The 27,472-nt window shown below is 45.9% G+C and overlaps 1 protein-coding gene across 5 annotated transcripts in view; it reads left to right on the top strand.

The window, feature by feature from the left end:
- stimate (STIM activating enhance) overlaps nt 1-27,472 on the top strand; it is a 222,739-nt gene that overhangs the window by 91,728 nt on the left and 103,539 nt on the right. For all 5 annotated transcript variants that reach the window (XM_068052246.1, XM_068052244.1, XM_068052245.1 and 2 more), the window contains 2 exons: nt 14,836-14,948; nt 25,394-25,471. In XM_068052246.1, coding sequence (XP_067908347.1) covers nt 14,836-14,948; nt 25,394-25,471 — 191 coding nt within the window. The remainder of the gene's footprint in view (nt 1-14,835; nt 14,949-25,393; nt 25,472-27,472) is intronic.

The following is a 27,472-nucleotide window of genomic DNA, read 5'->3' as shown; positions in this document are numbered from 1 at the left end:
AATTTTATATACCTGTATGGTGTCCCCTCTCAGCCTCCTTCGCTCCAGGGAAAACAGACCCAGCTTATCCAATCTCTCTTTGTAACTCAAGCCCTCCAAACCAGGCAACATCCTTGTGAATCCTTTCTGCACCCTCTCTAGCTCAATCACATCTTTCCTGTAGTGCGGCGACCAGAACTGCACACAGTATTCCAAATGCGGCCTAACCAACATTATGTACAACTGTAACATGACGTCCCAACTCTTGTACTCAATGCCTCGGCCGATGAAGGCAAGCATGCCACATGCCTTCTTCACCACCCTGTCTACCTGTGTTGCCACTTTCAGGGAACTATGTACTTGCACCCCAAGGTCTCTCAGCTCAGCAACACTCGCCAGGGCCCTGCCATTCATTGTATATGTCCTGCCCTGGTTTAACTTCCCAAAATGCATCACTTCACACTTCTCTGCGTTAAATTCCATTTGCCACTCCCTTGCCCACTTTCCCAGTTGATCTATATCCTGTTGTAACCTTAGACAACCTTCTTCACTGTCCACTATACCACCAATTTTGGTGTCATCTGCAAACTTACTAATCATGCCCCTTACATTCACATCCAAGTCATTAATATATATGACAAACAACAGAGGGTCCAGCACCGATCCCTGCGGCACACCACTGGTCACCAGCCTCCAATCTGAAAAATAACCCTCCACTACCACCCTCTGCCTCCTGTCACCAAGCCAATTTTGTATTCAATTTGCTAGCTCACCCTGGATCCCATATGTTTGAATCCCATGGTCCTTCTGGACCAGCCTACCATGCGAGACCTTGTTAAAGGCCTTGCTAAAGTCCATGTAGACAACGTCCATCGCCCTGCCCTCGTCAATCCTCTTGTTCACCTCGAAAATCTCAATCAAATTCATGAGACGTGATTTCCCACGCACAAAGCATTGCTGACTATCCCTAATCAGCCCATGCCTTTCCAGATGCATAGAAATCCTGTCTCTCAGAATCCCTTCCAATAATTTTCCCACCACTGATGTAAGGTTCACCAGCCTGTAGTTCCCTGGCTTATCCCTGCTGCACTTCTTAAATCAAGGCACAACATTAGCTATCCTCCAGTCTTCCGGTACCTCACCCATGGCTAATGATGATACAAAAATCTCTGCCAGGGCCCCAGCAATCTTCTCCCTTGTTTCCCATAGCTTCCTAGGATGCACCTGGTCAGGCCCTGGGGATTTATCCACCTTAATGCGCTTCAAAACCTCCAACACCTCCTCCTTTGTAATGTTGATATGCTCCAGGATATCGGTGTTCCCTCCCTTGAACTCACTAGCTTCAATGACCTCCTCCACGGTAAATACGGACGAGAAATATTCATTTAAGACGTCGCCCATTTCCCGTGGCTCCACACATAGATTGCCACACTGATCCTTAAGGGGACCTATTCTCTCCCTAGCTACCCTTTTACTCTTAATATACTTATAGAATCTTTTAGGATTCTCCTTTATCTTATCTGCCAGGGAAATCTCATGGCCCCTTTTCGCCCTCCTAATTTCCTCCTTAAGTGTAGTCCTACATCCCCTATACTCGTCGAGGGACTCGCTGGATCCCAGCTGCCTATACCTGACATATGCCTCCTTCTTTGTCCTGACCAGACCCTCAATATCTCTCGTCAACCAAGGTTCCCTAAACTTGCTAGCCTTGCACTTCCATCTAACAGGAACGTGCCGGCCCTGAAATCTTCCCATCTCACTTTTAAAAGCCTCCCACTTGCAAGACGTCCCTTTACCTGTAAACAGCCTCTCCCATTCAACTTTTGAGAGTTCCTGTCTGATGCCATCGAAATTAGCTTTCCCCCAATGTAGGACTTCAACCTGAGGACCAGTCCGATCCTTTTCCATAACTATCTTGAAGCTAATAGAGTTATGGTCACTGGTCCCAAAGTGCTCCCCCACTGACACATCAACCACCTGCCCATCCTCATTTCCTAAGAGGAGGTCGAGTGTAGCCCCTTCTCTAGTAGGGCTATCCACATACTGCTTCATAAAAATATCCTGGACACACTTAACAAATTCTTCCCCATCTGACCCCTGAGCACTAACGCAGTCCCAGTCAATATTAGAGAAGTTAAAATCACCTACTATTCTTCTTCTTTGGCCTCCTTATCTCGAGAGACAATGGGTAAGCGCCTGGAGGCGGTCAGTGGTGTGTGGAGCAGCGCCTGGAGTGGCTATAAAGGCCAATTCTAGAGTGACAGGCTCTTCCACAGGTGCTGCAGAAAAATTTGTTTGTCGAGGCTGTTGCACAGTTGGCTCTCCCCTTGCGCCTCTGTCTTTTTTCCTGCCAACTGCTAAGTCTCTTCGACTCACCACACTTTAGCCCCGCCTTAATGGCTGCCCGGCAGCTCTGGCGAACGCTGGCAACTGACTCGCACGACTTGTGATCAATGTCACAGGACTTCATGTCGCGTTTGCAGACGTCTTTAAAGCGGAGACATGGACGGCCGGTGGGTCTGATACCAGTGGCGAGCTCGCTGTACAATGTGTCTTTGGGGATAAAAACAAGAAATGCTGGAATCACTCAGCAGGTCTGGCAGCATCTGTGGAAAGTCTGTCTTTGGGGATCCTGCCATCTTCCATGCGGCTCACATGGCCAAGCCATCTCAAGCGCCGCTGACTCAGTAGTGTGTATAAGCTGGGGATGTTAGCCGCCTCGAGGACTTCTGTGTTGGAGATACGGTCCTGCCACCTGATGCCAAGGATTCTCCGGAGGCAGCGAAGATGGAATGAATTGAGACGTCGCACTTGGCTGACATACGTTGTCCAAGCCTCGCTGCCATAGAGCAAGGTACTGAGGACACAGGCTTGATACACTCGGACTTTTGTGTTCCGTGTCAGTGCGCCATTTTCCCACACTCTCTTGGCCAATCTGGACATAGCAGTGGAAGCCTTTCCCATGTGTTTGTTGATTTCTGCATCTAGAAACAGGTTACTGGTGATAGTTGAGCCTAGGTAGGTGAACTCTTGAACCACTTCCAGAGCATGGTCGCCAATATTGATGGATGGAGCATTTCTGACATCCTGTCCCATGATGTTCGTTTTACGACCCTATAATTCCTACACCTATCTGTGATTTCCCTACATATGTGCTCCTCCACTTCCCTCTGACTATTGGGTGGCCTATAGTATAATCCCATCAAAGCGATCACCCCTTTCTTATTTCTAAGTTATACCCATATGGCCTCGCTGGACATTCCCATCGGGATATCCTCTCTAAGTACTGCCGTGATGTCCTCCCTAATCAATAGTGCATCTCCCCCTCCTCTCTTACCTCCACCTCTGTCATGCCGGAAGGATCGGTACCCCGGAACATTGAGCTGCCAGTCCTGCCCATCCCTCAACCACGTTTCCGTAATAGCTATAATATCACAATCCCATGTACCGATCCATGCTCTGAGTTCATCTGCCTTACCTGTAAGGCTTCTTGCATTAAAGTAAATACAGTTTAGCCTACCAGACCTTCCACGCTCCCTGTCCTGTCCCTGTGTGGCTTGCCTATTGGACTTGCTTGCTGTAACCTCTACATTTGCCTAAACTATCTCATCTGAGAGACTACTACTTTGGGTCCCACCCCCCACTGCAAGACTAGTTTAAACCCTCCTGAGTAGTACAAGCAAACCTCCCCGCAAGGATATTGGTCCCCCTCCAGTTTAGATGCAACCCGTCCTTCTTGTACAGGTCACCTCTGCACCAGAAGAGATCCCAATGATCCAAGTAGCTGAAGCCCTCCCGCCTACACCAGCTCTTCAGCCACGCACTCATTTGCCTAATCCTCCTATTCCTACCCTCACTAGCACGTGGCATAGGGAGTCATCCTGAGATTACAACCCTTAGAGGTCCTGCTTTTTAACCTGCCTAACTCCCTATATTCACTTTGCAGGACCTCATCTCTCCTCCTGCCTATATCGTTAGTACCAATATGGACCACAACCTCTGGCAGCTCACCCTCCCCTTTCAGAATGTCCTGCAGCCACTCCGAGACATCCTTGACCCTATCACCAGGGAGGCAACATACCATCCTGGAGTCTCGTTTATGGCCACAGAAACGCCTATCTGCACCCCTTACGATAGAATCCCCTATCACTATAGCTCTTCCAACCCTTTTCCTCCCCTGCTGTGCAGCAGAGCCCTCCGTGGTGCCACAAACTTGGCTGTTGCTGCTTTCCCCTGGGAGGTCATCCCCCCCCCACCCCACCCCCCAACAGTTTCCAAAGCCATATATCTGTTTGAGAGGGGAATGGCCAGAGGGGACTCCTGCACTACCTGCCTGCGCCTACTACTCCGTCTGGTGGTCACCCATCTCTTTTCTGCCTGTGCAGCCATTACCTGCGGTGTGACCACCTCACTAAACGTGCTGTCCACGATGTCCTCAGCATCACAGATGCTCCACAGTGAATCCACCCGCAGCTCCAGCTCTGTAATGCGGGTAGCCAATAGCTGCAAATGGATACACTTCCTGCAGACATGGTCACCAGGGACACTGGAAGCGTCCCTGATTTCCCACATAGCGCAGGAAGAGCATATCACGGGGCTGAGCTCTCCTGTCATGACTTACCCTTGAGTTAATTAGTTACTCCCTTAATTAAAAAATACTAATTATACTAGGGGCGTTGTTCTACCCACTACAATCTGAAGTCCTTAAAAAAAAAACACTTTAGTAGTACTCACCTTATCACCAGAGATTTTTTTCCAACAAAAAAAAACAACTTTCCCCTTAGTTTTTTTAAGATATTCTAACAGCTGCTACTCACCAACCAATCACCTTGCAGCTCTCCTCTGACTTAACTGTTGGCTTTTTTTTTCAAAACTCTGGCGCGCTGGAGGAGCTCTGACATCTCTCTGCTCCACTCCCGGAAGGTAAGAGACTGGGCTTCGATCCTCGGGGTTGATTTATAGGCTCCGCTCTCGGCATTCTCCCCAAAGGTCTGCTCTGGTCCTCTCCGCTCCGCTCCCAGAAGGTAAGAGGATAGTCTAGATATAGTCTAGGTCGGGGTCGCTAACAGGTGGCGCAAGCTGTGGCAAGGGAGGGTTTGGCAGAAATGTTCAATAAGCTCTTTGCCCCAGTTTTCACAGAGGAGGTGGATATTCAAGTTGAATCAGCAGAGCTACTCAGGCTAGTCAGTACAGATTGTGCTTCACCAATAGAATTACTGGGAAGAGTGAAGAAGAAAACGAAGAGTAATGAAGCAAGGGCAGAGCAATGGAAGTAGAATCATACAGCACAGGAGGAGGCCATTCAACCCATTTTGCCTGTGCTGGCCCTTTGAAAAAGCTATCCAATTAGTCCCACTCCTCCGATTACACAAATTATTGCCCATACAACTTATTGTCCTCAGTTTGTGTCATCTGCAAACTTGGATATAAAAATCTCTCAATCCTCATTCAAGTCATTGATAAATATGGTGAAGAAGCTGAGTCTCCAGAACAGAACCCTAGGGAGCACCACTTGTCACATTCCACCAGTCAGAGAATGCTTCTTTTATCGCTGCTCTGTTTCCTATCTCCCAACCAATTAGTAGTACATGTTATCTCTAAGTCTGTGTGCTTTTATTTTTGCTAATCTCTTGTGTGGAACTTCAATACATGCTCAAAAAGTCCATATAGACAACATCGATAGACACACTCTTATCCACCATGCTAATGACCTTAAAAAAAGATTAGTCACTTGTGACTGACCCTTCATAAATCCATGCTTTACTCTTTACTCAACTGTTACTTGTCCAAGTGCTCAGTTGCTCTGTCCCCTGATAATAGATTCCCCATAGCTGATGTCAGACTGACAGGACTGTAGTTTCCTGATTTGTCCTCCCTTCTTTTCTTAAATAGTGGAGTGACATTTGGATAATGTAAAATGTGCACATTTACATTTTGGAAATAGGAATAAGAAAAGGAAATACATCTTAAAGAACTGGATTTTAAGTAGAGTAGAGGAACTGAGCAACCTTTGTGCAGATGTATAGTTCCTTAAAGTTGGTCACATAATTAAAGACATAAAAAGGCAAACAGTCCTTGGCTTATTATCTAGAGGCACAGAGTACAAAAGGAGGGAGGTAATGTTAAATTTGTAAAAGAATTTGGGCTTCCGTTGAAGTATTAGGTAAAAATATCTTTCTGTATCATGCATATTCTGTGACAGCATTGCTGCAGTGACTGTTGAAGCTAAGCCATGATATAAAACTCCTCCTTTGTCCAGTGCGTCTAACTTTAAATGTGGTCCACCATAACTAGTATCTCTGGAAAGCTGGGGAGTTGAATCTGTTAACCTGTCTGTCTGCAAGGTTGTGTGTGTTGAGTGGAACAAAATGCTCTCTAATTACTCTGCTCTGATGCAGCATTTGCTGACCTCCAATACTGTACTGGATTGATGTGATACTTCACAAATCAAGGGTTCAACTGACAATGGATAAGAAGTTCATTATCTTCAGTATTGTTGCAGCTGATCAAAGTGATAGGGTTAAAGTCCCTTTCATTGTCACTTTGTACAGTTGGGATCAGTGAGAAATGGTGTGCAGGAGGCATCAACTTGTGTGTTCCTAATTTTAAACCAGCTGAGCAGGCAGCTGGCATAATTCGCATTCCTATCTCAAAGCGCATGCCCAGTTTTCCATGTTGAATGTTAATACTTAGTATTGTTCATGTTTCACAGCTTACAGTGTCAAACATCCCTTCATTTTTGACTATTGTTTGCAGTGTTTTGCTGGTGACATTCCCCCCTGGAGGTTTCCTCAGTGATGTCAGCATCCAGCAAGATAAATTGCATAAACTCAATCATACAATTTTGTACATTGTTAAAACATACATATATTTCATTTATGTGATAGCAGCAATTTGCATTTATCCAGTGTCATTAATATAGGAAAAGTTTCACTGCAGTGTTGTTGAGCCAAAGGAGGTTTTTGGAGGGATGACTAAAAGGTTTGTTAATAAAGTAGGTTTTAAGGATGCTGTTAAAGGAGGAGAGAGAGGTGGAGAGGTTCAGGGAGGGAATTCCAGAGCTTAGGCCTGAGACAGCTTAAGGCACAACCACCAATAATGGAGCAAAATGTACAAGAGGCCAGAATTGGAAGCGTGCAGAGGGTTGTAGGGCTGGAGAGGCTACAGATAAGATGGGGCAAGGCCATTGAGGAACTCTAACATGAGGATGAAAATATTAAATGTGAGGTGTTGGAACAAAGAGAACAAAGAACAGTACAGCACAGGAACAGGCCATTCGGCCCTCCAAGCCTGCGCTGATCTTGATGCCTGTCTAAACTAAAACCTTCTGCACTTCCGGGGACCGTATCCCTCTATTCCCATCCTATTCATGTATTTGTCAAGATGCCTCTTAAACGTCGCTAGACTTTCAGGAGTGGGACTTCGTGCAAGTTAGGATATGAGCAGCAGTGTTTTGGATGAGCTTAAGATTGTGGAGGGTGGAGAATGGGAGTGTGACCAGGAAAGCATTGGAATAGTCTAGTCTTGGAGGTAACAAAGGCATGGATGAGAGTTTCAGCAGCAGGTGGGCTAAGACAGGGGTGGACAGGGGCAATGTTCACAGGTGAAATTAAGTTAACTTTCTCATGGAGTGGATATGGAGTTGGAAATTCAAACGGGATCAAATTGTTTGCAACTGCAGCATCCGATCAGCTTGAACCTAAGTCAGCTGAGGAAGTGGTGTAAATTGAAGGTGAGTGTATGGAGTTTGTGGCAGAGACTGAACTTGATAGCTTCAGTTTTCCCAGTCTTTATGACTGGAGGAAATTACAGCTTTTTCAGGAGCGGATGTAGGACAAGCAATGTGCCCATTTAACAACAGTGGAGGGGTGAAGAGAAACAATGGTGAAGTAGAGCTGGGTCTCGTCAGTGTGCATGTGGAACCTGCTGTCTCGTTTTCAGATGATGCCACCGCATGTAGATGAGAAGTAGGAGAGGACCAAGGACTAATCCGAGGATTTCAGAAGTAACAATGCGAGAGCGGGAAGAGAAGTCACTGTGAGTGATTCTTTGGCTGCAACTGGATAGAAACATAGGAGCAGGAGTAGGCCCTTCGAGCCTGCTCCGCCATTCATTATGATCAGGGTTGATCATCCAACTCAGTAACCTGTTCCTGCTTTCGCCCCATATCCTTTGATCCCTTTAACCCAAGAGCTAAATCTAACTCCTTCTTGAAAACATACAATGTTTTGGCCTCAACTGCTTTCTGTGGTGGCGAATTCCACAGGTTCACCACTTTATGGGTGAAGAAATTTCTTCTCATCTCAATCCTAAATGGTTTACCCCATATCCTTAGACTATGATCCCTGGTTCTGGTCTCCACCACCATCGGGAGCATCCTTCCTGCATCTTCCCTGTCAAGTCCTGTTAGAATTTTATAGGTTTCTATGAGATCCCCCCCTCACTCTTCTGAACTCCAGCGAATATAATCCTAACCGACTCAATCTCTCCTCATACGTCAGTCCCATCATCCCAGGAATCAGTCTGGTAAACCTTCACTGCACTCCCTCTATAGCAAGAACATCTTTCCTCAGATAAGGAGACCAAAACGGCACACGATATTCCAGGTGTGGCCTCACCAAGGCCCTGTATAAATGCATCAAGACATCCCTGCTCCTGAACTCGAATCCTCGTGCTATGAAGGCCAACATACCATTTGCCTTTTTTACCGCCTGTTGGACCTGCATGGTTACCTTCAGCGACTGGTGTACGAGAACACCCAGGTCTCGTTGCATATTCCCCTCTCTCAGTTTATAGCCGTTCAGATAATCTGCCTTCCTGTTTTTGCTACCAAAGTGGATAACCCCTCATTTATCCACATTATACTGCATTTGCCATGCATTTGCCCACTCACTCAACTTGTCCAAATCACCCTGAAGCCTCTCTGCATCCTCCGCACAACTCAGAATAAAACAAGGCAAGTGCACTTCCACCCAGCTGGACAACCAAGGAGAGGCATTGGAGGAGGATGGTGTGGGCTGCACATGGATTGAGAAGGATGAGGAGGGATAATTAACCATGGTCACAGTAACAGAGTGTCATTTGTGGCTTTTTATAAGGCACAGTTTAGTACGGTGGCAGGGGCAGAAACCTGATTGGAGGAATTCAGACATGGAGTTTCAGGAAAGATGGGCATGGATTTGGAAAGCAACACGTTCAAGGAGAGTAAAGGGATGTTGGAGATGGGGTCGAGAGTGAGTTTTCGGGTAGGGGGTGATGATGGCAGATTTGAAGGGGACGAGATAATACCTGAGGAGTGGAAACAGTTTATAATATCAACTAACGGGATGAAAGCTTGCTACCCGACCTGAACCCGACTGGACCCGCCGACGTGTCAGGTTCAGATCGGGTCACACCTCCGGGTCCGGCATTCAGGCTCGGGTACGCTCTAATTGGCAAGTCATGCTGCAGCTGTACAGAACCTTAGTCAGGCCACACTTAGAATATTGCGTGCAATTCTGGTTGCCACACTACCAGAAGGACGTGGAGGCTTTGGAGAGGGTACAGAAGAGGTTTACCAGGATGTTGCCTGGTGTTTAGTTTAGAGATACAGCACTGAAACAGGCCCTTCGGCCCACCGAGTCTGTGCCGACCATCAACCACCCATTTATACTAACCCTACGGTAATCCCATATTCCCTATCACCTCCCTACACTAGGGGCAATTTACAAAGGCCAATTTACCTATCAACCTGCAAGTCTTTGGCTTGTGGGAGGAAACCGGAGCACCCGGAGGAAAACCCACGCAGACACAGGGAGAACTTGCAAACTCCGCACAGGCAGTACCCAGAATCGAACCCGGGTCCCTGGAGCTGTGAGGCTGCGGTGCTAACCACTGCGCCACTGTGCCGCCCTGTGTGGAGGGCATTAGCTATGAGGAGAGGTTGGATAAACTCGGATTGTTTTCATTGGAACGACGGAGGTAGAGGGGCGACATGATGGAGGTTTACAAAGTTATGAGTGGCATGGACAGAGTGGATAGTCAGAAGCTTTTTCCCAGGGTGGAAGAGTCAGTTACTAGGGGACATAGGTTTAAGGTGAGAGGGGCAAAGTTTAGAGGGGATGTGTGAGGCAAGTTCTTTACACAGAGGGTGGTGAGTGCGTGGAACTTGCTGCCGGGGGAGGTGGTGGAAGCAGGTGCGATAGCAACGTTTAAGAGGCATCTTGACAAATACGTGAATAGGATGGGAATAGAGGGATACGGTCCCCGGAGGTGCAGAAGGCTTTAGTTTAGACAGGTATCAAGATCGGCGCAGACTTGGAGGGCCGAATGGCCTGTTCCTGTGCTGTACTGTTCTTTGTTCTATCACCTCAGGTAAGTGACTCTAATGTTAATTTACTTTTTGGGCTTTAAAGGTGGTTTTGTTAGTTATTTTAAGCTTGTGCAGGTAAGGAACAAAGTGAAAAACGGAAGGTAAGTTAACTGATGGTCGGGTCGGGCATGGTAAAAAATGGAAGGCCTTGGGCCGGGTCTGGCTCAAGGCCGGATGGGGTTCTGTCGGGCTCGGGTTGGGTCTCATTTGCAGACTCGAGCGGGCCTTTAGCATGGGAGCCAGGAGGAGGTTGGATGGTCAGAAGTTTAGTGGGAATAGGGTCAAGAGAAGCATGAGAAACCTGGAGAAAGACAGGTCCAGGGCTAGGCAGGGAGACCTTGGAGAAATCGCAGCTGCAATGTGTCACAAGTGAGGGATTAACTAACTGACCGCCTCTCCAGGGTAGTTAAAATGTACACAAATAACTTTCCTTTCCTGGATGCCCCTTTTAATCAAGTACAATTTAAAAAAAAAATTGCAGTATGAATTGCTGGGATGTAAGGATCAGGCCCTGCATCTTTATAAGAGACAGGGTAAGGTCATTGTACACGACTGCTTTTATACCCATTTTTAACCATGTCTGGTCTTTGATTTTATCAAAGTTGTACTTGGCTCTTGTACTTTTTATGTATTGTTACAATCCTTTAGGGACCATTGTCTTTTAAAAGAAAAAATCGAATTCCCAGTTATTACTGAAAGAATTATGCCATAAGATTTCACATTTTAAATAAACAAACTTCACTGTACAAGATTTAAACAAAGCAAAACACTACTAACTTGACACTACAATTTATAAACACTTATACTTTCAACTTAAAATCTTAACAGAACATGTAGGCGCATACTTCAAACTCTAAATCTCAACAGAACACTTCTATTCGACTGTTAGCGCCACCCCAAGAGTTCCCCTATACGTTAGAGAATCTTGTCTGTTTGTTCACTTCGGACCAATCCAAAGTGTACCACAGCTCTTAGGAATTCACTTCGATTGCTTAGTTTCTTAGCTATCTTCAGAATTCTGAGATCTCCTGGGGATTATGAAGAAAATGGGTACTTATGACAGATGTCAGGTAAATAATACAATCGAGAACCAGGCTGAATATAGAAGGTTCAGAGGGGAAGTGAAAAAGCAAATAAGAGAAGCAAAGAGAGTTTTTGAAAAGAGACCGCAGCTAACATAAAAGAGAACCCCAAAGTCTTCTATAGGCATATAAATAGTAAAAGAGTGGTAAAAGGTGGAGTAGGGCTGATTAAGGACCATAAGGGGGATTTACGCATGGAGGCAGGGGGAATAACTGAGGTATTAATGAATACCTTTGCCAAAGAGGAGGATGCTACCCATGCCACAGTGAAAGAGGAGGTGATTAATACACCAGAAGGATTTAAAATTGTTGAGGAGGTATTAGATAGGCTGTCTATACTTAAAGTTGATAAAGCATCAGGGTCAGATGAGATGCATCCAAGGATACTGACGGAACTGAGTGGAAATTGCAGAGGCACTGGCCATAATTTTCCCGTCTTCCTTGGACTCTGGGTGGTGCCAGAGGACTGGAGAATTGCAAATGTTACACCCTTGTTCAAAAAAGGATGTAAAGATAAGCCCAGCCAGTCAGTTTAACTTTGGTGATGGGGAAAATTCTAGAACAATAATTCGGGAACAAATTAACAGTCACATGTACAAATGCTGGTTAATTAAGGAAAGCCAACACGAATTCCTTAAGGGAAAATCATATTTAACTAACTTGCTGGAGTTTTTTTTTAAGAGTAAGAGTGTTGATGAGCATAGTGGTGTACATGGACTTCTAAAAGGCATTTGATGCAATACCACACAACAGACTTGTGAGCAAAATTATAGCTCGTGGAATAAAAGGGACAGTAGCAACATGGACATGAAATTTGCTGAGTGACAGGCATACAGAAAGTAGTAGTGATTAATGGATGTTCTTCGGGCTGGAGGCAGATTTCTAGTGGAGTTCCCAGGGTTCAGTGTTGGGACCCTTGCTCTTCCTGATGTGTATATTAATGACCTAGACCTTGGTGTACAGGGCACAATTTCAAAATTTACGGGTGATACGAAACTTGGAAGCATTGTGAACTGTGCAGAGGATAGTGTAGAACTTCAAAAGGACATGGACAAGTTGACAGAATGGGCAGGCAAGTGGCAGATGAAGTTCAATGTGAGAAATGTGAAGTCATTCATTTTGGTAGGAAGAACATGGAGAGACAATGTAACATAAAGGGTACAACTCTAAAGGGGGTGCAGGAGCAGAGGGACCTGGGGGGGGTGCGGGTATATGTGCATAAGTCATTGAAGGTGGCAGGACAGGTTGAGAGAGCAAATAATAAAGCATACAATAGGGCTTTCTTAATAGGGCATAGAGTACAAGAGCAAGGAGGTTATGTTGAACTTGTATAAGACAGTAGTTCAGCCACTGCTGGAGTATTGCATCCAGTCCTGGGCGCCGCACTTTAGGAAAGCTGTGAAGGCATTGGAGAGAGTACAGAAAAGATTTATGAGAGTGGTTCTGGGGATGAGGAACTTCAGGTGTGAAGACAAAGTGGAGAAGTTGGGACTGTTTTCCTTGGAGAAGAAAAGGCTGAGAGGAGATTTGATAGAAGTATTCAAAATTATGAGGGTTCGGGACAGAGTGGATAGGGAAAAACTGTTCCCACTCATAAAAGGATCTAGAACGAGAGGGCACAGATTTGAAGTGATTGGCAAAAGAAGCAAAAGCGACATCAGGAAAAAGTTCTTCCTGCAGCGAGTGGTTAGGATCTGGAAAGCACTCCCTAAGAGTGTGGTGGAGGCAGATTCAATCAAGGCATTCAAAAGGGAATTAAACTGTTGTATGAAAAGGAAGGATGTGCAGGGTTACGGGGAGAAGGTGGGGGAATGGCATTCGGTGAATTGTTCATTAGGAGAGCAGACTTGATGGGCCAAATGGCCTCCTTGTGCTGTAATATTTCTGTGAATCTCCCTCTAGCTTCCGGCTAGGCAATCCTCCAGTTCCCTTCCAACACCTCCCAAAACTGGACTTCCCAGCTTGAGTATGGACCTTACTCAAAACAAACACCCTGGTATCTGATAGCCTCTTTGCTCCTCAGCCCAGCTGTTTTCAAAGCCAACTGCTTTCTCTGATCAACTGCCTGTTTGAAGCCAGCAGCTTTGCAAAATCCAGCAGCTTATCTGTCAGCAAACACACAGGTCAAAACGCCAGCGGGCACCCCTGCATCATCTATCTCTGTAGCGTGTTGCACATATGGGATGTCCCAGATAACAATTTAAGTTAATTACCTCCAACTCCCAAAACATCTCTGATTTCTGATACCCACATGAATAATTGATAATCGCTGACAATGACAGCAGTCTCTTCTAGACTTTCTGGTTCCAACCTCCAACGAAACAAGCCCACATGCTGATTTATGGCTCTTACACCTCTAATTCTATCTCTGTAAGCACCCATGAAGACACCTTTGAACTTTAAATCTTGGGTGGACTGCAACCCTAAGAAATTCTTACAGCTACAAATTTAATTTCCCAAAACTAAAAGTGACCTCTAAAATATCAACACAAACTGAGTTAGATGATACTAACATTATTCATTCACGGGACATGGGCATCACTGGCAAGTCCAGCATTTATTGTCCTTCCCTAATTGCCCTTGATAAGGTGGCGATAAGCCACCTTCTTGAGCCACTGCAGTCCATGTGGTGTAGGTAACCCCGTAGTAGTACTGTTAGGGAAGGAGTTCCAGGATTTTGACCCAGCGACAAGTGAATGAATGGTGATATATTTCCAAGTTGGAATTATGTGTGACTTGGAGGAGAACCTGGTAATATTCCCATGCGCCTGCTAGTGGTAGAGAGCATGCGTTTGGGAGCAGCTATCAAAGAAGCCTTGGCGAGTTGTTGCAGTGCATCTTGTAAATAGTACAAACTGCAGTCTTGGCACGCTGCTGGTCGAGGGAGTATAGGTTTAAGGTGATGAATTTAAGTCCTGAATGGTGTCGAGCTTCTTGAGTGTTGTTCCTAGAGTCATAGAAATCTACAGCACAGAAGGAGGCTGTGTTATTGGGTGTTGAGCTGCACTCTTCCAGGCAAGTGGAGAGTATTTCATCACACTCCTGACTTGTGGACAGGGTTTGGGTAGTCAGGAGCTGAATTACTACAGAATACCCAGCCTCTGACCTGCTCTTGTAGCCACGGTATTTATGTGGCTGGTCCAGTTAAGTTTCTGGCCAATGGTAACACCCACAATGTTGATGGTGGGTGATTCAATGATGGTAATGCTGTTCAATGTCAAGGGGAGATGCTTAGATTCTCTCTTGTTGGAGATGGTTATTGGCTGGCACTTGTGCAATGCAAATATAACTTGCCATTTAACAACCCAAGCCTGCATGTTGTCCAAATCTTGCTGCATTTATTTACTGAAATTAAAATGAAATAATCCAACTATTAATCGGTTGCATACAGCACTAAATCCATGTACTGAACTTTAATTGCAGGCGACCCACTGGAGTGTAGTGCCTGGGTTGGACAGTGTGCACTTTACCTGCTGATTATGATGTTGGAGAAGACTGTGGTGATTGTAGTGCTGCTCTTGCCTCAGTGGAAGAAGGTTTGTATTCCTTGTCCTCTTCCTCTCCAACCTCATGATGACATCATATGTCTGTTTTTGAAATCTTTACTTATTTATGGATTATATTTCAAATGTTGCACCAACTTTGTGTTACTAATGAGCTAGTTGAAGTGCACAGATTGCTGGTTGGTTTATAATCTGTAATTTATGGTAACAAATGCATCGGTGTCCTTCAGCATAATCTGAAGCAGTGCATTCTGCTGAGTTGTAATAATGCTGAAATATTCTGATAGTCTTCATATTGATATTTGTCCCTTTTTTTAAATTTCCCATTTTTTAAAAACTATTAGCTCATGTTGGGTAAGGTGTTAATTGTGTATTAATTGTGTGTGGGTGGTGGGCATTAACTAGGGATTCCCTAGAGCCCCATATAAATAGAGACTAAAACTATGGTTATTGGGTTAGGAGGTATATGCTTTTAATGTGCAACCCTGTAGACAAATGTAAAAGTTTGTAAAGATTGATTCTAGTTCCACCCTTCACCAATTGGCTTTCTGGAAGAGAACATAAGGTACCATCAGTCAGTCCTAATCACTGCCGGTGGGCTAGTCAGCCACAGAGACCATAGTCATTTACGGCATAGCATCACAACCAAACCAACCTGGATCCTGTCTACACTGACATGTACACATGCACTTCCTTTCGTTTTGTCCTCCAACTTTCTCCCCATCTTTCGAGAAGATATCAGCCTTAGCCAGGGAATGTTCTGTCTGGCAATCAAAGTGGCCATACTTCAAGTTCTTTTTCATTTATTCGTGGCATGTGAGTGTCGCTGGCAAGGCCACCATTTACTGCCTATCCCGAATTGCCCTTGAGAAGGTGATGGTGAACTGCATTCTTAAACCACTGCAGTCCACCCACAGTGCTCTTATGGAAGCAATTTCAGGATTTTGACATAGAAACATAGAAAATAGGAGCAGGAGTAGGCCATTTGGCCCTTTGATCCTGCTCCGCCTTTCAGCCCTTCGAGCCTGTTCCGCCATTCATTATGAACATGGCTGATCATCCAACTTAGTAACCTGTTCCTGCTTTCTCCTCATACCCTTTGATCCCTTTAAACCCAAGAGCTATATCTAACTCCTTCTTGAAAACATACAATGTTTTGGCCTCAACTGCTTTCTGTGGTAGCGAATTCCACAGGCTCACCACTCTCTGGGTGAAGAAATTTCTCCTCATCTCAGTCCTGAAAGGTTTACCCCGTATCCTTAGACTATGACCCCTGGTTCTGGACTCACCCACCATCGGGAACATCCTTCCTGCATCTACCCTGTCAAGTCCTGTTAGAATTTTATAGGTTTCTATGAGATCCCCCCTCACTCTTCTGAACTCCAGCGAATATAATCCTAACTGACTCAATCTCTCATATGTCAGTCCCGCCATCCCAGGAATCAGTCTGGTAAACCTTCACTGCACTCCCTCTATAGCAAGAACATCCTTCCTCAGATAAGAAGACCAAAACTGCACACAATATTCCAGGTGTGGCCTCACCAAGGCCCTGTATAAATGCAGCCAGACATCCCTGCTCCTGTACTAGAATCCTCTCACTATGAAGGCCAGCATACCATTTGCCTTTTTTGCCACCTGTTGGACCTGCATGCTTACCTTCAGCGACTGGTGTACGAGAAGACCCAGATCCCGCTGCATATTCCCCTCTCTCAGTTTATAGCCGTTCAGATAATCTGCCTTCCTGTTTTTGCTACCAAAGTGGATAACCTCACATTTATCCACATTATACTGCATCTGCCATGCATTAGCCCACTCACTCAACTTGTCCGAATCACCCTGAAGCCTCTCTGCATCCTCCTCACAACTCACCCTCCCATCCAGTTTTGTCTCATCTGCAAATTTGGAGATATTGCATTTAATTCCCTCATCTAAATCATTAACATATATTGTGAATAGCTGGGGTCCTAGCACCGATCCCTGACATTCGGGAAAAGACCCATTTAACCCTACTCTGCCAACCAATTTTCTATACATCGCAATACACTACCCCCAATCCCATGTGCTTTAATTTTACACACTAATCTCTTATGTGGGACTTTGTCGAAAGCCTTCTGAATGTCCAAATAAACCACATCCACTGGCTCCCCCTCATCTACTCTACTAGTTACATCCTCAAAGAATTCTCGTAGATTTGTCAAGCATGATTTCCCTTTCGTAAATCCATGCTGACTATGTCCGATTCTACCACTGTTCTCTAAGTGCTCTGCTGTAAAATCTTTGATAATGGACTCTAGAATTTTCCCCACTACTGACGTCCGGCTGACTGGTCTAGAATTCCCTGCTTTCTCTCTACTTCCCTTTTTAAATAGTGGGGTTACATTAGCTCCCCTCCAATCTGTAGGAACTGCTCCAGAGTCTATAGAATCTTGGAAGATGACCACCAATGCATCCACTATTTCTAACAAAGAACAAAGATAATTACAGCACAGGAACAGGCCCTTCGGCCCTCCAAGCCGGCGCCGATCCAGATCCTCTCTCTAAACATGTCGCCTATTTTCTAAGGTTCTGTATCTCTTTTCTTCCTGCCCATTCATGTATCTGTCTAGATACATCTTAAAAGACTCCATCGTGCCCGCATCTACCACCTCCGCTGGCAATGCGTTCCAGGTGCCGACCACCCTCTGCGTAAAGAACTTTCCACGCATATCCCCCCTAAACTTTTCCCCTTTCACTTTGAACTCGTGTCCTCTAGTAATTGAAACCCCCACTCTGGGAAAAAGCCTCTTGCTATCCACCCTGTCTATACCTCTCATGATTTTGTACACCTCAATCAGGTCCCCCCTCAACCTCCGTCTTTCTAATGAAAATAATCCTAATCTGCTCAACCTCTCTTCATAGCTAGCACCCTCCATACCAGGCAACATCCTGGTGAACCTCCTCTGCACCCTCTCCAAAGCATCCACATCCTTTTGATAATGTGGCGACCAGAACTGTACGCAGTATTCCAAATGTGGCCGAACCAAAGTCCTATACAACTGTAACATGACCTGCCAACTCTTGTACTCAATGCCCCGTCCGATGAAGGAAAGCATGCCGTATGCCTTCTTGACCACTCTATTTACCTGCGTTGCCACCTTCAGGGAACAGTGGACCTGAACACCCAAATCTCTCTGGACATCAATTTTCCCCAGGACTTTTCCATTTACTGTATAGTTCACTCTTGAATTGGATCTTCCAAAATGCATCACCTCGCATTTGCCCTGATTGAACTCCATCTGCCATTTCTCTGCCCAACTCTCCAATCTATCTATATTCTGCTGTATTCTCTGACAGTCCCCTTCACTATCTGCTACTCCACCAATCTTAGTGTCGTCTGCAAATTTGCTAATCAGTCCACCTATACTTTCCTCCAAATCATTAATGTATATCACAAACAACAGTGGTCCCAGCACGGATCCCTGTGGAACACCACTGGTCACACGTCTCCATTTTGAGAAACTCCCTTCTACTGCTACTCTCTGTCTCCTGTTGCCCAGCCAGTTCTTTATCCATCTAGCTAGTACACCTTGGACCCCAAGCGCCTTCACTTTCTCCATCAGCCTGCCATGGGGAACCTTATCAAACGCCTTACTGAAGTCCATGTATATGACATCGACAGCCCTTCCCTCATCAATCAACTTTGTCACTTCCTCAAAGAATTCTATTAAGTTGGTAAGACATGACCTTCCCTGCACAAAACCATGTTGCCTATCACTGATGAGCCCATTTTCTTCCAAATGGGAATAGATCCTATCCCTCAGTATCTTCTCCAGCAGCTTCCCTACCACTGACGTCAGGCTCACCGGTCTATAATTACCTGGATTATCCCTGCTACCCTTCTTAAACAAGGGGACAACATTAGCAATTTTCCAGTCCTCCGGGACCTCACCCGTGTTTAAGGATGCTGCAAAGATATCTGTTAAGGCCCCAGCTATTTCCTCTCTCGCTTCCCTCAGTAACCTGGGATAGATCCCATCCGGACCTGGGGACTTGTCCACCTTAATGCCCTTTAGAATACCCAACACTTCCTCCCTCCTTATGCCGACTTGACCTAGAGTAATCAAACATCTGTTCCTAACCTCAACATCCGTCATGTCCCTCTCCTCGGTGAATACCGATGCAAAGTACTCGTTTAGAATCTCACCCATTTTCTCTGAGTCCAAGCATAACATTCCTCCTTTGTCCTTTAGTGGGCCAATCCTTTCTCTAGTTCCCCTCTTTCTCCTTATATATGAATAAAAGGCTTTGGGATTTTCCTTAACCCTGTTTGCTAAAGATATTTCATGACCCCTTTTAGCCCTCTTAATTCCTCGTTTCAGATTGATCCTACATTCCCGATATTCTTTCAAAGCTTCGTCTTTCATCAGCCGCCTAGACCTTATGTATGCTTCCTTTTTCCTCTTAGCTAGTCTCACAATTTCACCTGTCATCCATGGTTCCCTAATCTTGCCATTTCTATCCCTCATTTTCACAGGAACATGTCTCTCCTGCACGCTAATCAACCTCTCTTTAAAAGCCTCCCACATATCACATGTGGATTTACCTTCAAACAGCTGCTCCCAATCTACATTTCCCAGCTCCTGCCGAATTTTGGTATAGTTGGCCTTCCCCCAATTTAGCACTCTTCCTTGAGGACCACTCTCGTCTTTCTCCATGAGTATTTTAAAGCTTACGGAATTGTGATCACTATTCCCAAAGTAGTCCCCTACTGAAACTTCAACAACCTGGCCGGGCTCATTCCCCAACACCAGGTCCAGTATGGCCCCTTCCCGAGTTGGACTATTTACATACTGCTCTAGAAAACCCTCCTGGATGCTCCTTACAAATTCTGCTCCATCTGGACCTCTAACATTAAGCGAATCCCAGTCAATGTTGGGAAAATTAAAATCTCCAATCACCACCACCCTGTTGCTCCTACATCTTTCCATAATCTGTTTACATATTTGTACCTCTATCTCACGCTCGCTGTTGGGAGGCCTGTAGTACAGCCCCAACATTGTTACCGCACCCTTCCTATTTCTGAGTTCTGTCCATATTGCCTCACTGCTCGAGTCCTCCATAGTGCCCTCCTTCAGCACAGCTGTGATATCCTCTTTGACCAGTAATGCAACTCCTCCACCCCTTTTACCTCCCTCTCTATCCCGCCTGAAGCATCGATATCCTGGGATATTTAGTTGCCAATCATGCCCTTCCCTCAACCAAGTCTCAGTAATAGCAATAACATCATACTCCCAGGTACTAATCCAAGCCCTAAGTTCATCTGCCTTACCAACTACACTTCTTGCATTGAAACAAATGCACCTCAGACCACCAGTCCCTTTATATTCATCATCTGCTCCCTGCCTGCTCTTCCCCTTAGTCACACTGACTTCATTATCTAGTTCCTTACAGGCTTTTGTTACTACCTCCTTACTGTCAACTGACCTCAATTGGTTCCCATCCCCCTGCCACATTAGTTTAAACCCTCCCCAACAGCGTTAGCAAAAGCACCTCCAAGGACATTGGTTCCAGTCCGGCCCAGGTGTAGACCGTCCAATTTGTAATAGTCCCACCTCCCCCAGAACCGGTCCCAATGTCCCAAAAATCTGAACCCCTCCTTCCTGCACCATCTCTCAAGCCACGCATTCATCCTGACTATTCTTTCATTTTTATTCTGACTATCACGTGGCACTGGTAGTAATCCTGAGATTACTACCTCTGAGGTCCTACTTTTTAACTTGGCTCCTAACTCCCTAAACTCTGCTTGTAGGACCTCATCCCGTTTTTTACCTATATCATTGGTGCCTATGTGCACAATGACAACTGGCTGTTCACCCTCCCCCTTCAGAATGTTCTGCAGCCGATCTGAGACGTCCCTGACCCGTGCACCTGGGAGGCAACATACCATTCGGGAGCCTCGTTTTCGACCACAGAACCGCCTATCTACTCCCCTTACAATCGAATCCCCTACGACTATAGCCCTTCCACTCTTTTTCCCGCCCTTCTGAGCAGCAGAATCAGCCACGGTGCCATGGACCTGGCTACTGCTGCCATCCCCTGGTGAGCCATCTCCCTCAACAGTATCCAAAACGGTATACTTGTTTTGGAGGGAGATGACCGCAGGGGACTCCTGCGCTGCCTTCCTGCTCTTTCTCTGCCTTTTGGTCACCCATTCCCTTTCTCCCTCAGCAATCCTAATCTGCGGTGTGACCAATTCACTAAACGTGCTATCCACGACCTCCTCAGCATCGCGCATGCTCCAAAGTGAGTCCATCCGCAGCTCGAGAGCCGTCATGCGGTCTAACAAGAGCTGCAGCTGGACACACTTCCTGCACGTGAAGGAGTCAGGGTCATCAGCCATGTCCCTGAGCTCCCACATTAAGCATTTCTAGGGCGACTTGCTTAAGTACTCTGGGATGCATACCATCAGGCCCTGGGGATTTATTGGTCTTCAATCCCATCAATTTCCCCAACACCATTTCTCTATTAATACTGATTTCCTTCAGTTCCTCCCTCTCACTAAACCCTGTGTTCCCCAACATTTCTGGTATATTTGTGTCCTCCTTTGTGAAGACAGAACCAAAGTATGCATTTAGTTGGTCAGCCATTTCTTTGTTCCCCATAATAAATTCCCCTGTTTCTGACTGTAAGGGACCTACATTTGTCTTCACCAATCTTTTTCTCTTCACATACCTATAGAAACTTTTACAGTCAGGTTTTTATGTTCCCCGCAAGCTTGCTTTCGTACTCTATTTTCCTCTTCTGAATCAATCCCTTGGTCCTCCTTTGCTGAATTCTAAACTGCTTCCAATCCAGCGACTGTGAAGGTGTGGCAGTATAGTTGCAAGTCAGAATGGTGTTTGACTTGGAAAAGAATTGCAGGTGTTGAGTTACCATGAACCTGCTGCCCTTGTTCCTCTAGGTGACAGAGATCAGGGGCTTGGAAGGTGCTGTTGAAGGAGCCTTGGCAAGTTTCTGCAGTGCATCTTTTAGATGGTACACGGTACCACTGTGCACCAGTGGTGGAGGGAGCGAATGTTTAGGTTGTGGATAGGGTGCCAATCGAGTGGGCTGCTTTCTCCTAGGTAGTGGCAAGCTTCTTGAGTGTTGGAGCTGCACTCATCCAGGCAAGTAGAGAGTATTCCATCACACTCCTGACTTGTGTTTTGTACATGCTCTACATGCTTTGGTGAGTCAGGAGTTGAGTTATTTGCCACAGAATTCCCAACCTCTGACCTGCTCTTGTAGCCACAGTATTTATATGACTGGTCCAGTTACGTTTCTGGTCAATGGTGACTCGCAGCTTGTTGATGGTGGGGGATTCAACCTTGATACCATTGCATGCCATGAGGAAATGGTTAGATTCTCTCTTGTTGGAGATGGCCGTTGCCTGGCACTTGGATGATGCAAATGTTACTTGCCACTTATTAGCCATCACATACATCAGAAATGTGATGATGCAACATTCACCTGAATGTGACCCTGAAGAGTTATGAGAAAACAGACTTTGTCGTTCAAAAAATAAACCTATATTTTGAAAAATGAACCATGGTCCAAAATGGCTGCTGAAGAAATAGGGGATTACCCTTTTGTTTATTCAAACAGTCTGACATAGCCAAATCTTTCAAAGGCAAAAGGAATTAATGAAACCCATGTTATACCTGTCCTAAAAACATTCCAGAATTAAATGTGCGATTATACAGGGCCTTGGTGAGGCCACACCTGGAATATTGTGTGCAGTTTTGGTCTCCTTATCTGAGGAAGGATGTTCTTCCTCTAGAGGGAGCGCAGCGAAGGTTTGCATGACTGATTCCTGGGAAGGCGGGACTGACGTGTGAGGAGAGATTGAGTCAGTTAGGATTATATTTCTTCTTCTTTGGCCTCCTTATCTCGAGAGACAATGGATAAGCGCCTGGAGGTGGTCAGTGGTTTGTGAAGCAGCGCCTGGAGTGGCTATAAAGGCCAATTCTAGAGTGACAGGCTCTTCCACAGGTGCTGCAGAGAAATTTGTTTGTCGGGGCTGTTACACAGTTGGCTCTCCCCTTGCGCCTCTGTCTTTTGTCCTGTCAACTACTAAGTACTACTACTTTTATATTTGATTATATTTGATAGAGTTCAAAAGAGTGACGGGGGTGGGGGGGATCTCATAGAAACCTATAAAATTCTAACAGGACTTGACAGGGTAGATGCAGGAAGGATGTTCCCGATGGTGGGGGAGTCCAGAGCCAGGGGTCATCGTCTAAGGATATGGGGTAAACCATTCAGGACTAAGATGAGGAGAAATTTCTTCACCCAGAGAGTGGTGAGCCTGTGGAATTCACTACCACAGAAAGCAGTTGAGGCCAAAACATTGTATGTTTTCATGAAGGAGTTAGATATAGCTCTTGGGTTTAAAGGGATCAAAGGAAATGGGGCGAAAGCGGGAACAGGCTACTGAGTTGGATGATCAGCCATGATCATAATGAATGGCGGAACAGGCTCGAAGGGCCTACTCCTGCTCCTATTTTGTATGTTTCTAAAACAAAAGAGGTGTGAAGTAGCCACGTCCTGGGCCATTGTACGATCACCAATGGATAGAAACCAGAGAATCTCCTAACAGGAGGTTTGAGGTGATACTGTTTTACCTTTAAAACAAAGACAGCCAGAGAGAAGAGAGACAGAGACTTACCCAGAAGGTGAAGCTACTTGTAACACCTGGCATTCTAACAAGCCAGAAAGCACATGCCCTGCTGGAAAAACCGACATCTACATCATACAGCTGAGAGCGCTGGACGTGAACCCACCATCTTCAACAGAACCTTTAATCAAGAGAGAAATCTACAATCATCTCAGACCTGCAGCTATCGAGAACTCGAGTCTCAAGAGAATTCAACAGGTTTATCATAACCCACCTACCTCTTTCCCTTCTCTATCTGTTTCATGTGTGTGTCTGCGTCTGCGTGCGCAAGCGAATGCAAGATTGAATGAGGTTGCGACAATTTCGGGATAAGGCATATTGATCAATAAACAATTGACTTTGTTATTTAAAATCTACAAGAAAACCTGTCTTTGTCTGTTTATTTGAATAATAAAACACCAAGGGGCTAAACTCTTAAAACAAATACACTTGCTGCGGTCAGGTGGGGAGTTGAACAGTGAGAACCACCCATGTCACACCACATGGCCGTAACATAGCCCAAGCCTAAATGTCGTCCAGGTCTTGCTGGATGCGGGTTTGACTGCTTCGGTATCTGAGGAGCTGGTGAATATCAGTCAGAAAGAATTACAGCTGAGCCATTCTTATCACATGATCAGTCTGGGCGAAGGCAGACCCTCAACCTATATAATCTCATCCTTTCGGGACCCTACAGTGTCCCCTTTGTATACCAGGTTATTTATTGGGTCCTGGCTGTGATCACTATTATGACCTGCTGTTATAGCTGTCGATTGCTTCTTGAATCAGGAATATGTCTGATTTCTGTCCTAGATTTTCTGTGTCCCTTTTGTCTTGTTGCCCTGATGTATCTGCATGTGTTATTTTGGGTTTTCTTTCTTTAGCCTGTTATGTATCGTGTATATCTTTATACGGTCCTGTCAGAGACATGTCCTTAAGAGGCTGAAGATGCCTAGAGAATGAAGCATTGCTCCTAGATTTTCCCACTGACTCTCCCAAACCTTGTTGCTCTCAGTGAAACAATGAAATGCTATAAAAAGCAACTGCATAAATCTGTTGGATTGGAGGGTTACCAGGGTTCGTGCAGACTGAGATGATCAAATATCCATTTCAGGGCTAGGGTTTGGCCCGGTGGGCTAGGGGAAGGAATAGAAGCAGCTGGTCTCAATCTCAGTGACAAAGAAGTCCATAGGGTCCTCGTATTTGTGTTGAAATGGAGCCGGCAGGTGAGAGGGGTTTAACGCAATGGTTTGTAGTGGATAGTAGAAGCTAGGGGCTTTCTTTGCACTCCAATTTTACAATTTGCATTCAATTGTACATTTGTTGTGGAAGGGAATTGCAGGTGGAGGGGTCAATGACGTGGGCTGTGGAGGAGATTGCGGGTGGGGCGGTCAGTGACGTGGGCTGTGGAGAAGATTGCGGGTGGGGAGGTCAGTGACGTGGGCTGTGGAGGAGATTGCGGGTGGGGAGGTCAGTGACGTGGGCTGTGGAGGAGATCGCGGGTGGGGCGGTCAGTGACGTGGGCTGTGGAGGAGATCGCGGGTGGGGCGGTCAGTGACGTGGGCTGTGGAGGAGATCGCGGGTGGGGCGGTCAGTGACGTGGGCTGTGGAGGAGATCGCGGGTGGGGCGGTCAGTGACGTGGGCTGTGGAGGAGATCGCGGGTGGGGCGGTCAGTGACGTGGGCTGTGGAGGAGATTGCGGGTGGGGCGGTCAGTGACGTGTGCTGTGGAGGAGATTGCGGGTGTAACCTTGCTTGGTGAAATAGCCTTTCCTTATTTGTACACTGTTTTTTCTGTTTGTTTACAGGTGGCTCTGCTCAATCCAATCCAGAATCCACAGTTGGAGCTGGCGATTGTGATGCTTATAGTCCCTTTTTTTGTCAATGTAAGTAGCCCTTACAGACTGTCTTTCTCTGAAAGGTTTGAACCTGAACTGAGCCACTCAGTGATTTTACCGTTTCGAGCATTGACTTTTCTGACGTAGACAGTGACTGTGGGTTTGATGATAGCGAGCTTGAAGCAATGTAGCAAATTTTGTCCATACATTTTGAGAGTTGATAGGTTTGGTTTCTGGAAACTGCTCTGCTCATGGTTTTCTGTTTAGTAGCATGCGCTCATGTGACGTGAAGGCACAAGTGAAAAATGCAAGGCTGGATTGCATTATTTTAATGCAAGGAGTCTTACGAGTAAAGCAGATGAATTGAGGGCATTGATTAGCACATGGGATTATAGAACATAGAACAGTACAGCACAGTGCAGGCCCTTCGGCCCACGATATTGTGCCGAACCTTTAACCTACTCTAAGATCAAACTACCTACATACCCTTCATTCTACTATCATCCATGTACCTATCCAAGAGTCGCTTAAATGTCCCTAATGTATCTGCTTCTACTACCACCGCTGGCAGTGCATTCCACGCACCCACCACTCTCTGTGTAAAGAACCTACCTCTGCCATCTCCCCGAAACCTTCCTCCAATCACCTTAAAATTATGCCCCCTGGTGATGGCCCTTTCCGCCCTGGGAAAAAGTCTCTGACTATCCACTCTAACTATGCCTCTCATCATCTTGTACCCCTCTATCAAGTCACCTCTCATCCTTCTTCGTTCCAATGAGAAAAGCCCTAGCTTCCTCAACCTTTCTTCATAAGACCATGCCCTCCAGTCCAGACAGCATCCTGGTAAATCTCCTGCACCCTCTCTAAAGCTTCCACATCCTTCCTATAATGAGGCGACCAGAACTGAACACAATATTCCAAGTGTGGTCTAACCAGGGCTTTATAGAGCTGCAGCATAACCTCGCGGCTCTTAAACTCAATCCCCCTGTTAATGAAAGCCAACACACCTTCTTAACAACCCTATCAACTTGGGTGACAACTTTGAGCGATCTATGGACGTGGACCCCAAGATCCCTCTGTTCCTCCACACTACCACGAATCCTGTCTTTAAGCCTGTATTCTGCATTCAAATTCGACCTTCCAAAATGAATCACATCACACTTTTCCAGGTTGAACTCCATCTGCCACTTCTCAGCCCAGCTCTGCATCCTGTCAATGTCCCGTTGCAACCTACAACAGCCTTCCACACTATCCACAACTCCAGCAACGTTCGTGTCATCGGCAAACTTGCTAACCCAGCCTTCCACTTCCTCATCCAAGTCATTTATAAAAATCACAAAGAGCAGAGGTCCCAGAACGGATCCCTGCGGAACACCGCTGGTCACCGAGCTCCATGCTGAATACTTTCCATCTACTACCACCCTCTGTCTTCTATGGGCCAGCCAATTCTGTATCCAGACAGCCAACTTCCCCTGTATCCCATGCCTCCTCACTTTCTGAATGAGCCTACCATGGGGAACCTTATCAAACGCCTTGCTAAAATCCATATAAACCACATCCACTGCTCTTCCTTCATCAATGTGTTTTGTCACATCTTCAAAGAATTCAATAAGGCTTGTGAGGCATGACCTGCCCCTCACAAAGCCATGCTGACTGTCTCTAATCAAACTATGCTTTTCCAAATAATCATAAATCCTGTCTCTCAGAATCCTCTCCAATAATTTGCCCACTACTGACATAAGACTGACTGGTCTATAATTCCCAGGGTTATCCCTATTCCCTTTCTTGAACAAGGGAATAACATTTGCCACCCTCCAATCATCTGGTACTACTCCATCAATATTGGCGACCACGCTCTGGAAGTGGTTCAAGAGTTCACCTACCTAGGCTCAACTATCACCAGTAACCTGTCTCTAGATGCAGAAATCAACAAGCGCATGGGTAAGGCTTCCATTGCTATGTCCAGACTGGCCAAGAGAGTGTGGGAAAATGGCGCACTGACACGGAACACAAAAGTCCGAGTGTATCAGGCCTGTGTCCTCAGTACCT

Source organism: Heterodontus francisci, chromosome 19, assembly GCF_036365525.1.
Source record: "Heterodontus francisci isolate sHetFra1 chromosome 19, sHetFra1.hap1, whole genome shotgun sequence".
Classification (NCBI taxonomy): domain Eukaryota; kingdom Metazoa; phylum Chordata; class Chondrichthyes; order Heterodontiformes; family Heterodontidae; genus Heterodontus; species Heterodontus francisci.
This window is presented reverse-complemented; position numbering and strand designations above follow the sequence as displayed.